Raw genomic sequence first — 11,770 nt, 5'->3', positions numbered from 1 at the left:
CAGCCCACTTGGTGGTGTTTCTTGCTGAATTAAGTGAGTTAATGACTGCAGGGATGTAGAATATTTTGAGGGAGAATGGTATGGGGAGAGAGAATCTTGCTGGATGTGTGAGTCTCCAGGTCAGATCCTGAACCTGAATGGATCTGATGTGACAATGACTGGCTGTGCAGAGAGGTGGCGACTGGCTCTTCATTTCCACCATTCACTTTATGAACAGTGTTGTTGCCCACACTGCTGCAGACGTTCAGCCATTTTCTCCAGAGTGTAATTCCTATATTAAACCAGTGACAAAATCTTATGGGGTTTGATTGTTTTGTGGTTTTGAAATGTGAAACCCTGTAAAATCCAGCTGCCCACACGGCCATTGGAAGTAGATCCAACTGAGCAATGCACATCAACAAAGTTAATCACGTACTCTGTTTACTACAGCATGGAACGGATAGATAAATCTCTGGTGTATGCCATGGAGTCGGCCATCATAGACTGGAGCCACCAGATCCAGGAGGCACTGAAGAAAGAGTCTTCAGAGCCTCTCCTGCAAGGCAGCAATCCGAACCCGAAGGTGGAGCTGGAGTTCTGGAAGAACAGGTACCCAGAGCAGCCTGGCCAGTGCATGGTGCCCTGTGGTGCTGGTTTTGTGTAGAGGGAGAGTGCTGGTGGTGGAGCTGCTAATTCCATGAGTTGAGAAGAACAGGCCACTTGGGGTTCATGTAGGCTTCAACTAAGGAAAATTGCTCCCGCACAGAAAATCATCATGATCTGCAAAGTGCCTGGGAGGTCACTGGGCAGCTGGCTGTGTTTTAACTTAGCCCCACCACAGGGGCTACACCTCAAGGGACTTTTTTCAGAAATGCCCTTTACAGGATCCCAGGCTGGTTGGGCTGAAGGGACCTCTGCAGATCCCCCAGTCCAAGCCCTGCTCACGCAGGGTCACAGAGCAGATCACACAGGTGGGTCCACGCGGGTTCGAATGTCTCAGAGAAGGAGACTCCACACCCGCTCTGGGCACTCTTTCGTCACTGTTCACTAGGAGCCATCCACAGGAGTAATTGCTGATGGACACCTGCTGGGGGCTGTCTGGAAATGGTGCATCTCAGCTGGCTGCTGTTCATCTGTCAGGGCCAGAGGGGCTTTAGATGCTCAGGAGCCTGGGAGTGGTATTTCCTCCTGCCCTTTGAAAACCTTTGTGCTGTACTGGTTCAGGCTGACTCGGGGCAAAGCCCTGCTGGCTGGAGAGCTGTTGCTAATGCCTGCAGAAACACGATGGCTTTTTTTCAGCGATGTTCTGTCAGTAGCAGAGCTGCTGTCATGCTGAACTCAGCACTTTCTGTCCTGTAGGGTTTGTCTGTGCCTCATGCAGCTTTTTCCCATTTCCACAGTCCATGTGTAGCTGGAGGAAGCCCTGAATCAGGCCCAGGGGAAACAGATGATGTTGGGGGACAGCTGATGGCCCAGTGTAGGTGGGTAACATGGCCACCAGCATCCTGGTGTGCATCAAGAACAGTGTGGCCAGCAGGCCCAGGGCAATGACTGTCCCACTGTACTCAGCGCTGGGGAAGCCAAACCTCAAATCAGTTTTGGGCCCCTCAGGCCAAGAAAGACCTTGAGGTAGTGGAGTGAGTTGAGAGAAGGGAATAGAGCTGGTGAGGGGCTGGAGCACAAGTGTGATGGGAGTGGCTGAGGGACCTGGGGGGTTCAGCTGGAGAACAGGAGCTGAGGGGAGACCTTCTGATCTCTGCACTGCCTGAAAGGAGCTTGGAGCCAGGGGGGGTCGGGCTCTGCTGCCCAGGAACAAGCGCCAGGATGAGAGGAAACGGCCTCAAGTTGCGCCAGGGGAGGCTGAGGTTGGATATTAGGAAACATTTCTTCCTAGAAGGGGTTGTGAAGCATTGGAACAGGCTGCCCAGGGCAGTGGTGGAGTCACCATTCCTGGAGGGGTTGAACAGTCACAGAGATGACATTCTCAGGGACACGGGGCAGTGCCAGGGGTTAGGTTATGGTTGGACTCGATCTTGAGGGTCTTCCAACCAACTGATTCTGTGATTCTGTGTCTCGGTTGCTGTAGGTGTGATGACCTGGAATGCATTTACAACCAGCTGACAACGAGGAAGGTCAGGAACATGATGGAGCTGCTGGAGAGAGTTGAGAGCAGCTACATCCCAGCCTTCAAAACCATGCTAATGGATGTTGAGGCAGGTGAGATGCTGGGGCAACTTTACCACAGTGCTGGCTTCTGGCCTTTCTTCATGGCCTGGTGTGACTGATTTCAAGCCAAATCTTTCTAGTTTGTGAATTGAGACTGGGCTGCTTGTGCTTGAGTCTAGGCTTTTGTTTCCAGGCTGGGACAAGCTCCATCGCTGGTCTGTTGAGCCAGACTCTTGCCAAAGTTCAGGGTGAATGGGTTTGGGAATTTATTCTGCTGTAATAAAGTGTTTGCATTACTCTAACAGGACTCACCTCAACTTCCACCAGCTCCTCTGGTGTTATTATGCAGGAATGGGAGTTCAGACTAAGAGGACAGATCTTGTACCTAAGACTGCTTTGTTAGAGCGCTGCTTCTCAGGCTTTGGCCACTGCAGCCCGAATTTCCTTGCTTTGCTTTGCTTAGGGGAGTTGAGCGCAGCCCAAGGAAATATTGCAAATCCCTGTCTGTAGTGAAAAACAGTGTAGTCCTGCTGGTCTGTCCCTGCAGACCAACACAGCTGGACATCCATGTCCAACCCAGCTGCTCTCTGGCACAATGAAACCATCTAGACTGTGTTAGCTGTGCACGTGCTGGCAGAAAACACTGTTCTTCACCACTTCACGTGCAAACATTGAATCTCTTAAGGATCTGTGTCACACTCTGCATTGTGCAGTTTAAATGGGCTGGAGAAACACCCCTTATATAAGGAGCCAAGGGTTCATTGTTAAACTAATTAATACTTTAAGGGTTTAATCAAAATACAACAAATATTTGGTTTTAATCCGGCTACAGCGATACTAACCCTAATTGGATAATTTGGACTATAATTGTTAATTTCCATTACAGCGCAGTTCAGATTTGTGTGCACCTGCTTTTAAGTCTCTGCCCCTTTCCCTGGCATTGTACTGGTGTGGCTGCTGTTGGTGGATTTGCTGGGAGGGTGATGCTGATAGTGGGAGTCTCTTCTTCCTTGGTCTTGGGCCTTAGGGGTTATTTTTGCATGCATTCAAGCACTTCTGTCACTTCTTGTTGGTCCACAGGTTTAATTGCACAACGGTCTGGTTTTATTAATGCTTGCGCTCTGGGGTAATTCTTCAGGGTAAAACCACACAGCTGTACAGAGCTAAGCTAAAGCTTTCGACGAGTCAGACATCAGTTGCTTTACTGTTGACAGGTTTTCTATTACAGTCAGGACTAGTGGGGCCGTCGTCATCTGCCCACTGGACAAGGAGTTGCTTGAGCCAAAACTGAGCTAAAAAGGGCTCAGGCCAAGGCTGTACAGCCTGTCGTGCTGTACAGCAAGGCCATGGCTCACAGCCATGGCAGCACTGTATTTTTGGTGCTGTTGGGCAAATTCCGTGTGACTTTTTAGCAGTTGTGGACTCAGGCTCTCCACGAAGCCCTGTCCCAGCTCCCTGTCCCCTGCCATCACATCAGCTTATTTCTGTTCTGGTTACTGCCGCAGGTGAGTGATGTTCACGAGTGAGTGACCTGCAGCACACAGGTGGCTGAGGGTGCTCAGTGCTTGTCAGGACAGTTTCTTTTCCCAGGCACTTTTCCATGTGGTGAGGCCAGCACCTAGCTGGGAACCCAGCACACCGCAGCTGGGTGGTTCTTACCGCTTCTCACGTCTCTCAACACAGCTTTGACTGAAGCTCAGGACGTTCACCTGCACCTGACACCCCTCAAGCGCCGCTTGGAAGACGTAGAGAGGGTTGAGTTCAGCGAGGTGAAGCCTTTCCTGCTCCCCCTGCTCCACGTGGTGTGTTTGATCTGGGTCACCTCCAAGCACTACAACATGCCCGTGCGGATAGTGGTGCTGCTCCAGGAGATCTGCAACCTTCTCATTGAGCAGGTCTGTGGCTGTGATGCCTGTGTTTGCAGTCCCCTGTGTCCCCTCTCCCCTTCTTCCTATTGTCCTTCCCTGGAAAAGTGATTCTTTAGGCAACATTTAACTTAATAAACAGGTTCAAATGTGTTCAACACAAGAAGTCCTTGTTTTCCATGATGGCAGAAGTGACCTCTCAGGTGTGATTTTGCTCTTCCAGGCCCTGGTGTACCTGTCTCCAGAAGACCTTCTGAAAGGGGACATGGAGGAGAGCCTGGGCAAGGTGCGAATGGTGCTCGGTATCCTGAACATGTTCAAAGAGGCATTTGAGGAGAGAAGGGAAAAACTGCACATGTATTATGAACCAGGCCAAGAAGTGAGGGAGTGGGACTTCAGCTCCACGATGGTGTTTGCGAGGCTGGACACCTTCCTGAAGAGACTGGAGATGGTGGAGGTGAGACTCTGGTCTTGAAAAACATTGCAAACCGTCAGGAGAACTCTGTAGCCAGGAGATCACTTGCTGGCATCTTTCCTTTCTATAGCTTCACCTGATACCAGGGAATGGGGCCACTCTTTTGCTGTTAGGTCTCCTGTTACAGCGAGTCTAAGACTGTGTTTTACTATGTCCTGCTCAGTGCATATGTAAGCTGGTCAGGTTGATAGGTGTGTTTTTTGCTCTCAGGAGTCCCGTTGGACTCCTTGCTCCTGTTGGGGCAAGAAAAGGAGGATTACTGGAGGTGTGGTTTGCACAGCTGTAAATAAAGCAATGTAATCTCCCAGGTCTCCTGGTGCCATCAGAGACAGATTTAGGTTATGGTTGGACTCAATGATCTTAAGGGTCTCTTGCAACTGAAATGGTTCTATGATTCTATGACACCCTAGAGCTGGGTCCTGCCTGTCTTGGAGAGGCCAGATGGCAGGATCCCCTTGGCTGTGCCACGTGGGCCTGGGGAGGAGCAGGGACACGTTCCTCACCAGGTTGTCCCTTCGCATCCTCATAGTCCATCAAACTGGGGTGCTGTGGCTCAGGGGTGTCCCTGTTTGCCAGATCTGTCACCTGAGGCAGGGACATTGGGGTGTCATCCCTGAGCTCCCAGTGTGGCCAAGGGCTCCTTGAGCCACAGGAGATGTTCTGCAGAGAGCAGGTCTGAGTGTGAATGTGGGAGCTCCCTATGCTCTCCTCACCACATGGCTGTGTCTGGAGACCACAGACATACAGACACCATATGTACCTGTTATACAGACACTGTATATACCTCTCATACAGATACTGTATGTACCTCTTGTACAGACCTTGCATGTACCTGTTATCTCTCACGTGGCTAACCACACACATTCATCTGCTCTCCACACACATCCCAAATGAATTTCTTTGTTGATTGTTGCTGCGTTCTCAGTGTGTAGGGTTGGATGGCCAGTGTACAGGTTGCTGGTGTTTGCAGTTTTACTGCTTTAAATGTGCCATATACTTTTATGTGTTCCTTAATTAACTATGTTGAAAACTGTCATGACTGGTGCCTATTTTAAAAGTATTCATAATGATGGTTTCCAGTAGGGTTTGATGTGAAATAAACCAAATTATGCTGGTCAGTGTAGAGAGGAATATAAATAGACACAGGAATAACTGCAGGTTATCATGAGGACAGTGTTGGTGACAGGTTTACTGGGACCCTGTAAAGGCTCTGGGGCACTGACTGCTGGGATTCCATGGATGCCATGGGCACACTGTGGATATGGGCTGCAGACAAAAGCCAGTGGGGAGGTTTTGAGCTGGGGCACTGTGCGTTTTGACCAGTGTCTGTTTCCTCCTTCCGTGGCTGTCCCACACTCCAGGGACAGTAGAAGCTGCAGTATCTGGAGTCAGAGGGAGAGCCTGCGGAGTGAGCTGTAAAACAATAATTAAAAGCATAGTGCACACCAGCCTGTTAATGAGGAAAACTGCTGCATCTCTCTCCGTCTCAATTTCCCCTCATCACTTCATTTCAAGCAACCTTGCAAGACAAAGCAAGGGACAACTGGTATTTCCACATCATTTTTTTGCCTTACTAGGTATTTGTTCAAGCGGATGTGCTGGTGTGTCGAAGTGAATATGAATGCATATGTGCATTTGTTTTCGAATTTTCATAAAAGCTGCAGTTACACTGGTGCATGGGTAGCCCATGAGCACGTGAAGAGGGAAGGATCCCTTTCCTTTGGTTCGTTGCACTGTTTCATATTACGTGTCTGTGGTAAAACCTGCTGCCCTGCTCGGGTGGCCCCAGGACAAGTGCAAGCAGAGAGTGGCCACCAGTACATTCCTGTGCACATTTCTCCTGGTCCTCTGAGACAATGGATGTTCAACCAGCCCTTACTTGGCCCTACCTAGGGAGACAGATGAGGTGGGATGGCAGCAGAGCTGCCCAGTGCTGCCACCACCACTGGGGGAGCGGGACATTTTCCCAAGAGGTGACACTGCCAGGCTGCAGAGGATGGGAAGGGAAGGGAAGGACCCGTGTGCCACCTCAGCAGAGAGGGCCAGCGGGGCAGGTGCTGCAACACCCACTTGGACACGTGGAGGTTTGACTGCGCAGGAGCTTTGGACAGTTTGGGTACCTGTAAACATTAGAAATCTGTCCTTGGTTAATACCTATAAAATTGGGATTCTTAGCTATGCTGGATGACATATAAGAGTCTCATATCCTGCTTTGGATCTGTCCTTTAAATACACTTAAAAGCGATTTTACAGTTGTCATGGTATTTCTAGTGGCTGCAGCAGGTCTCACTGGGCAGGGACGTGTTATGAGCAGCCACTGATGCTCAGGACAGGCAGATCAGGCTCCCCCCTTCCCATCCCTGCCACCCAGCCTGAGCACCAGCGCTGTGCTTGGGAAGGTCCCTCAGCAAGTGCAACTCTGTCGTGACAACTGTTGTCATCTTCTTTTGTCAACATCATGACCTGTGTCTCCCTCCGTTGACTTTGAAGGATCTCCTGGCAACTTCCTTGGACTTGATGAAGCTGGAGAAAATTGAATTCAGTGGGATTAAAGGGAAGACCCTGGGCCAGCAGGTCCTGGACATGTATGAGGAATTCCAGGAGGCATACAAGGTGTTTTCAGAGCGAACCTATGACTGTCTTGACCTGACCAACACGGTAGGTGGGACCAGTTTGCGGGAACATCAGGAACATGTGCATGTTTCCAAAGCAGCAGTTTCCTGCTATCTTCTTCCCAGCTCTTTCCTCCTTTCATTATGATCTGATCTGGTACTGGAGGGAACAGGGAGCCGCTGGCCTTTCCTGCAGAGATTTGGGACTTCTTGCACGTCTATATCTAACATATCTTGCTAGATCAGCACCTTAGATCAGTGCAGCTGGGAAACTGGGATTTCCATGAGTTATGCACAAGCTTTTGCTGTACATGGTGCTTGCTGAGGTATAAGAGCTATACCAACACCCACATCTCTTTGCTTTCCTGCTCTTGGTATTTACCATGTTTCCCCAAAAATAAGACCTACCCCAAAAACAAGCTATAGCATGATTTTTCAGGATGCTTGAAATATGAACCCTATTCAAAAAATTAGCCCTAGTTACAGTTCATAAAAAAGTCAATTTAAATAGGGTCCAGGCAGCTATACATGTAAAAAAGTAAGCATCTTTTGCAGCAAAAATTAATATAAGACTCTGTCTTAGTTTTGGAAAAACAAGGTAGTTTGCCTGATGAGGGCCAACTCAGATCATCTCTGGGATGTGTTCGCTCCTGCCTAGATGAACACATGGCATCTGGGGCTCTCAGAATTCAAGGATGCTCTATTTTATTATCAGTAGTGCTTTAATTAAAGGAATATTCCCAGCCCTCTGGGACCTGCCTAGTGTGGGGATGGGTGGCTCGTGCTTTGCTTCCTGCAGCTCCCAGTACATCTCTGCAGGGGGTGGCACGTCCCCAGTGTTTCTTGCTGGAAAGCTGCTTGCTCCATAGCACCCCTCCTTCAGCAGGGCAGGCACAGAGGAGAGGTGACAGTGGCTCTGCAGGAGGTGGCTTGGGTTTGGTGACCCCATGGCCATTTGTGTGACTCTGAGTCATGTTTGTTCTTTCAGTGCTCTAGTTTTGCACCCTCTGCCACTGCTGGAGCCGTTTTTTTTAGCTAAAACATGGCATCTGGATCTGCTGGAGCTCAGCAGTAGCAATAGTAAAAGCTATTTCCTTGCACTTTGTCCTTTGGAAAAGAGACACATGACCTCATTTTTAGTGGTTTTGTCCAAGCTAGAACAGAAGGACTGTCACGGACTGTCAAGTTCAGTCTTTGATTTGGACTCTTTTACGTGTAGGAAAACAAATATAGATGTTACTCTTGAAGTTCAAAGGATTTATTACAATTGAAGCAAGAAAAGCAGTGCAAGAAGATGATGGAAATTACAGAAACCCAGTACTGTTGAGTTTGAAAAGGACCTCTGGAGATCACCCAGTCCACCTTCCCTGCTCAAAGCAGGCTCAGCTAGAGCAGGACTGTGACTGGTCAGGTGAAATATCTCCAAGATTACCTATGTCCAAGTGTGGAGACTCCACAGCCTCTCTGGGCAACCTGTGCGAGTGTTTTGAAACTGCCTCACTCACAACCAGCTCACCATGGAACCACAGGCTTGTTTTGACTTGAAAGTAGGTTGGATTTGGGACTCAGCAGGTGCATCCGTGGGTTTTCTGGATGATGGTGTGGTCTTCAGGCCAAGTGGTGGGGGAGAGGGTGTGGAAATAGTCCATCTTGCCTGTAGGCTGAAGATAGTGCCATGTGGGCTGTGGAAAGCCCTCAGGACCAAAGGGTCCCTCCCAGAGAAAGGGCCAACATCTCAGCCATGGGACAGCACAGAAATGTTCTCAAGCTTCGTGAGGACTTTGCCACGTTGCGATGGCTGAAGATTGGCCAGAGGAGTGGCTTAGTTCACGGTGAATAAGAGAGGGCATCTCTGGATCGAGGAGTTACAGGTACCTTCCTAGTGCCATCTTGCAGCCTCACAGCTTGTGTTTTGCCTTTGTGCAGGACTTTGAGCAGGATGCCTTTGGTTTCCAGCAGAAAGTAGAAGACATGGACCGTCGGCTGGGCACCATTTTCATCCAGGCTTTTGATGACGCCTCCAACTTGGACCACGCCTTCAAGGTTTGTTTATCGCTCCCTTGCTCTTCCCTAAAAGGGAAATCAGGGCACCCGGCTCGGTGAGAATCACGCTGAGGAGACCAGGCAGTGCTGGAGCCACAGGCACATGGGGCTGGTGTTTGCTGGTGGGACAGTGGGACTTGTAGCTTTTGGGCTGCTCTTGGTTTGGGATGCTCAGGCTGGTGGGTCCCTCACAAAGCTTTTGGATGCCAGGAGATATATTTGTGTCTCTCTCTGCAAGTTGGGGGAAATCATGCTTTTTCTAGGATTTCCTGGTGAGAATTGATATTGTTAGTATCAATTTGTTAATATTATTAATACATGGATCTGTTTCAGTTTTGGAAACAGGTTTTCTAGAAACAAAGCTGGTTTATTTATCAATTAATCTATCTTGCAGAAATAATAAATGGTATTTTTTTAAAAAAATCAATATAAGCATTTGTAGAAAAGACTTTAGCAAGTGACAGTGTTTATCTTTGTAAGTTTTTTGAAAAAAATAGAAAATCTTGAAGCATTTGAAGAACAACAGTTGGAATGTGGTCCAACCCCAGAGAAAGTCTGAGAGGCCCCGTAACAAAGGGAGCAAATTTCCTTTTTCCAAAGTGCCCATCGGTGCGGACAGTGTTGAAGCATCTGGGCTGGGGAGGAAGGTCCCAGCTGATCTCTCTGCAGGAGTCAGGGTTGTAAATTTTTCCCCTCTTCTTTTCCTGCGTGTTCACCCCAACAGCTGCTGGACATGTTCGGGAGCCTTTTGGAGCGACCGGTAGTCGCTGCAGATGCTGCTGGCAAATACTCCATCCTCATCAGCATGTTCAGCAGGGCCCTGGACCACGCCAGGCTGATCTACTCCCGGCACATCCAGGCAGAGCTGAAGCTCGGTAGGTAGAACGTGCTGAGTAAAATGGGTTTTACAGGGAGTTTGATTGAGATTAATTTGGGGGGGAAATGATTTATTTTTCTAAGGAACCCAAAACTTTACAAATTGCAGATGTTTTCAGCCTCTGTAGCTCCTAGTGGCAATGGAAATGCCTGGGAAAGCTCTGTTCTTAGTATTAAAGCAAATAATTGGTTAGGAGTAAAAATACCCTTTTTCAAATGTGTATGCATGATATGTGACTGGGAATGGAGACACATGCTGAGCTTTTCTCCCAGCGAGGCTGTGACAGGAGGTTTCTCTCCACATTTGTGTGCTGCCTCCAACACCCCATGGGACCTGCAAACCCACTCATGTGCTCCTCAGAATGAATTTATTTTGTTTCCCTTACAATGCTTAAAATGCAAAGTATGCGAGTGGGACTTTGTAACCAAGGGTTTAATCAGCCTTTTCCAAGTTTATTATTCCCCGTGACTGTTGGCACAGGGGGGAATGGGTGGATTTCTATCAGATTATGAGGATTCAAGTGTGTCATTTTGAACAATAACCTATTTACTTGCCTCAGAAAGATCATACTGGAACGAGACAAGTCCTGGACTGGAGAGAATCATGGAGAGAATCATTTGCTGTGAATTTGTGGTTATTGTTCTGTGGCTGTTAGATAAGACGGACAGAAGTAACTCCTGGTCAGAAATCCCTATGTCAGTGTTTGTGAGGGGCGGGGAATGTGTCCCAGGCAAGGGACACCTCACATCAGCTCAGGTTTGGACATAGTCTGGGCTTCTCGTTCGATCTCAGCTCCTTATTCAAGATCCAGAGGCACTTGCCTTGGTCACAGACCTACATCAGTGTGGCAGATGTTGGATTTAAGGAAGGAAGCTGGGAAATCAGAGCAGTTTTCTGCAAATGAGGTTCTGTTGTTGCATCTTTGGGGTTACAAGTGCAGTGTTCAGTCAAATGCTGTTCCAATGTGCCCTCCCCAGGATCCCCCCCTGTGCACAAGAACATGCCGCCGGTGGCTGGAGCGCTGCGCTGGGCGCAGGAGCTGCGAGCGCGAATCCAGGTGCCGTTTGATCACTTCAGGCACATCCCACATCTGTGCGTGTCAGTTCCAGCTAAGTTGCTTTATGACCACCTTGCTATCTTCTCTGTAATCAATCTGATTTTCTTTCTGTGGTGAACATTATCCCATGGTTATAGCTGAAATAATTCTTAGTCAAAGAGGTGTGAAGTGGTTGCACTGGTGCTTTTCAGCTTCCTTGTGATCATTATTTTTTTTAAGAAACTCATTAACTGGATTTGTTTTGAAGCGATTAAGAGGCACAGTGGGCTATTCAGCTTTCAGACATAGTTCCCGGGTTGCAATTGAAAGAGGTATCAGAACCTTTCCTGCTGCAATCCCACTCAGCATGTTCTCCAGGACCTCCTCAGCTGCAAGTCCTGGTTCTGGCATCATCCAAACTGTGAATAGCAGAGAAGTGCTGGGCTGGACTCAGCTGAGATGGGTCGATGGAGCTGGGTTTGCATGTTGGGGAGCAGACGAGCATTTTGTTGGGCAGAAGAAAACTTTCTCAGCGTTAAACAAAGGAGCCATCTCCCAAGATCAAGGAAAGAAACCAATGCTGGTATATTTATCACCCAAATGCTTGTTATAACGGATGGTGTCAGGGAAGTATGGCCTCATACTCACAGCTGGCACCACATGAGACAACATTTAAGAGCTCTGTAAGCAAGGCGGTGTTGGACTTATGACAACTGA

At 48.6% G+C, this 11,770-nt stretch overlaps 1 protein-coding gene across 1 annotated transcript in view; it reads left to right on the top strand.

The window, feature by feature from the left end:
- The window catches only part of LOC136106378 (dynein axonemal heavy chain 9-like), a gene marked incomplete at its 5' end in the record, with an annotated part of 97,355 nt that overhangs the window by 421 nt on the left and 85,164 nt on the right, over window positions 1–11,770 (top strand). The window contains 8 exons of the mRNA XM_071813641.1: window positions 430–588; window positions 2,066–2,196; window positions 3,829–4,040; window positions 4,234–4,467; window positions 6,976–7,143; window positions 9,024–9,140; window positions 9,865–10,015; window positions 10,995–11,109. Of these exons, the coding sequence (XP_071669742.1) occupies window positions 430–588; window positions 2,066–2,196; window positions 3,829–4,040; window positions 4,234–4,467; window positions 6,976–7,143; window positions 9,024–9,140; window positions 9,865–10,015; window positions 10,995–11,109 (1,287 nt within the window). The remainder of the gene's footprint in view (window positions 1–429; window positions 589–2,065; window positions 2,197–3,828; window positions 4,041–4,233; window positions 4,468–6,975; window positions 7,144–9,023; window positions 9,141–9,864; window positions 10,016–10,994; window positions 11,110–11,770) is intronic.

The sequence above is a fragment of the Patagioenas fasciata genome, chromosome 11 (assembly GCF_037038585.1).
Source record: "Patagioenas fasciata isolate bPatFas1 chromosome 11, bPatFas1.hap1, whole genome shotgun sequence".
NCBI classification, from domain to species: Eukaryota; Metazoa; Chordata; class Aves; order Columbiformes; family Columbidae; genus Patagioenas; species Patagioenas fasciata.
Note: the sequence above shows the minus strand (reverse complement) of the source record. Positions and strands in the feature narration are given on the sequence as shown.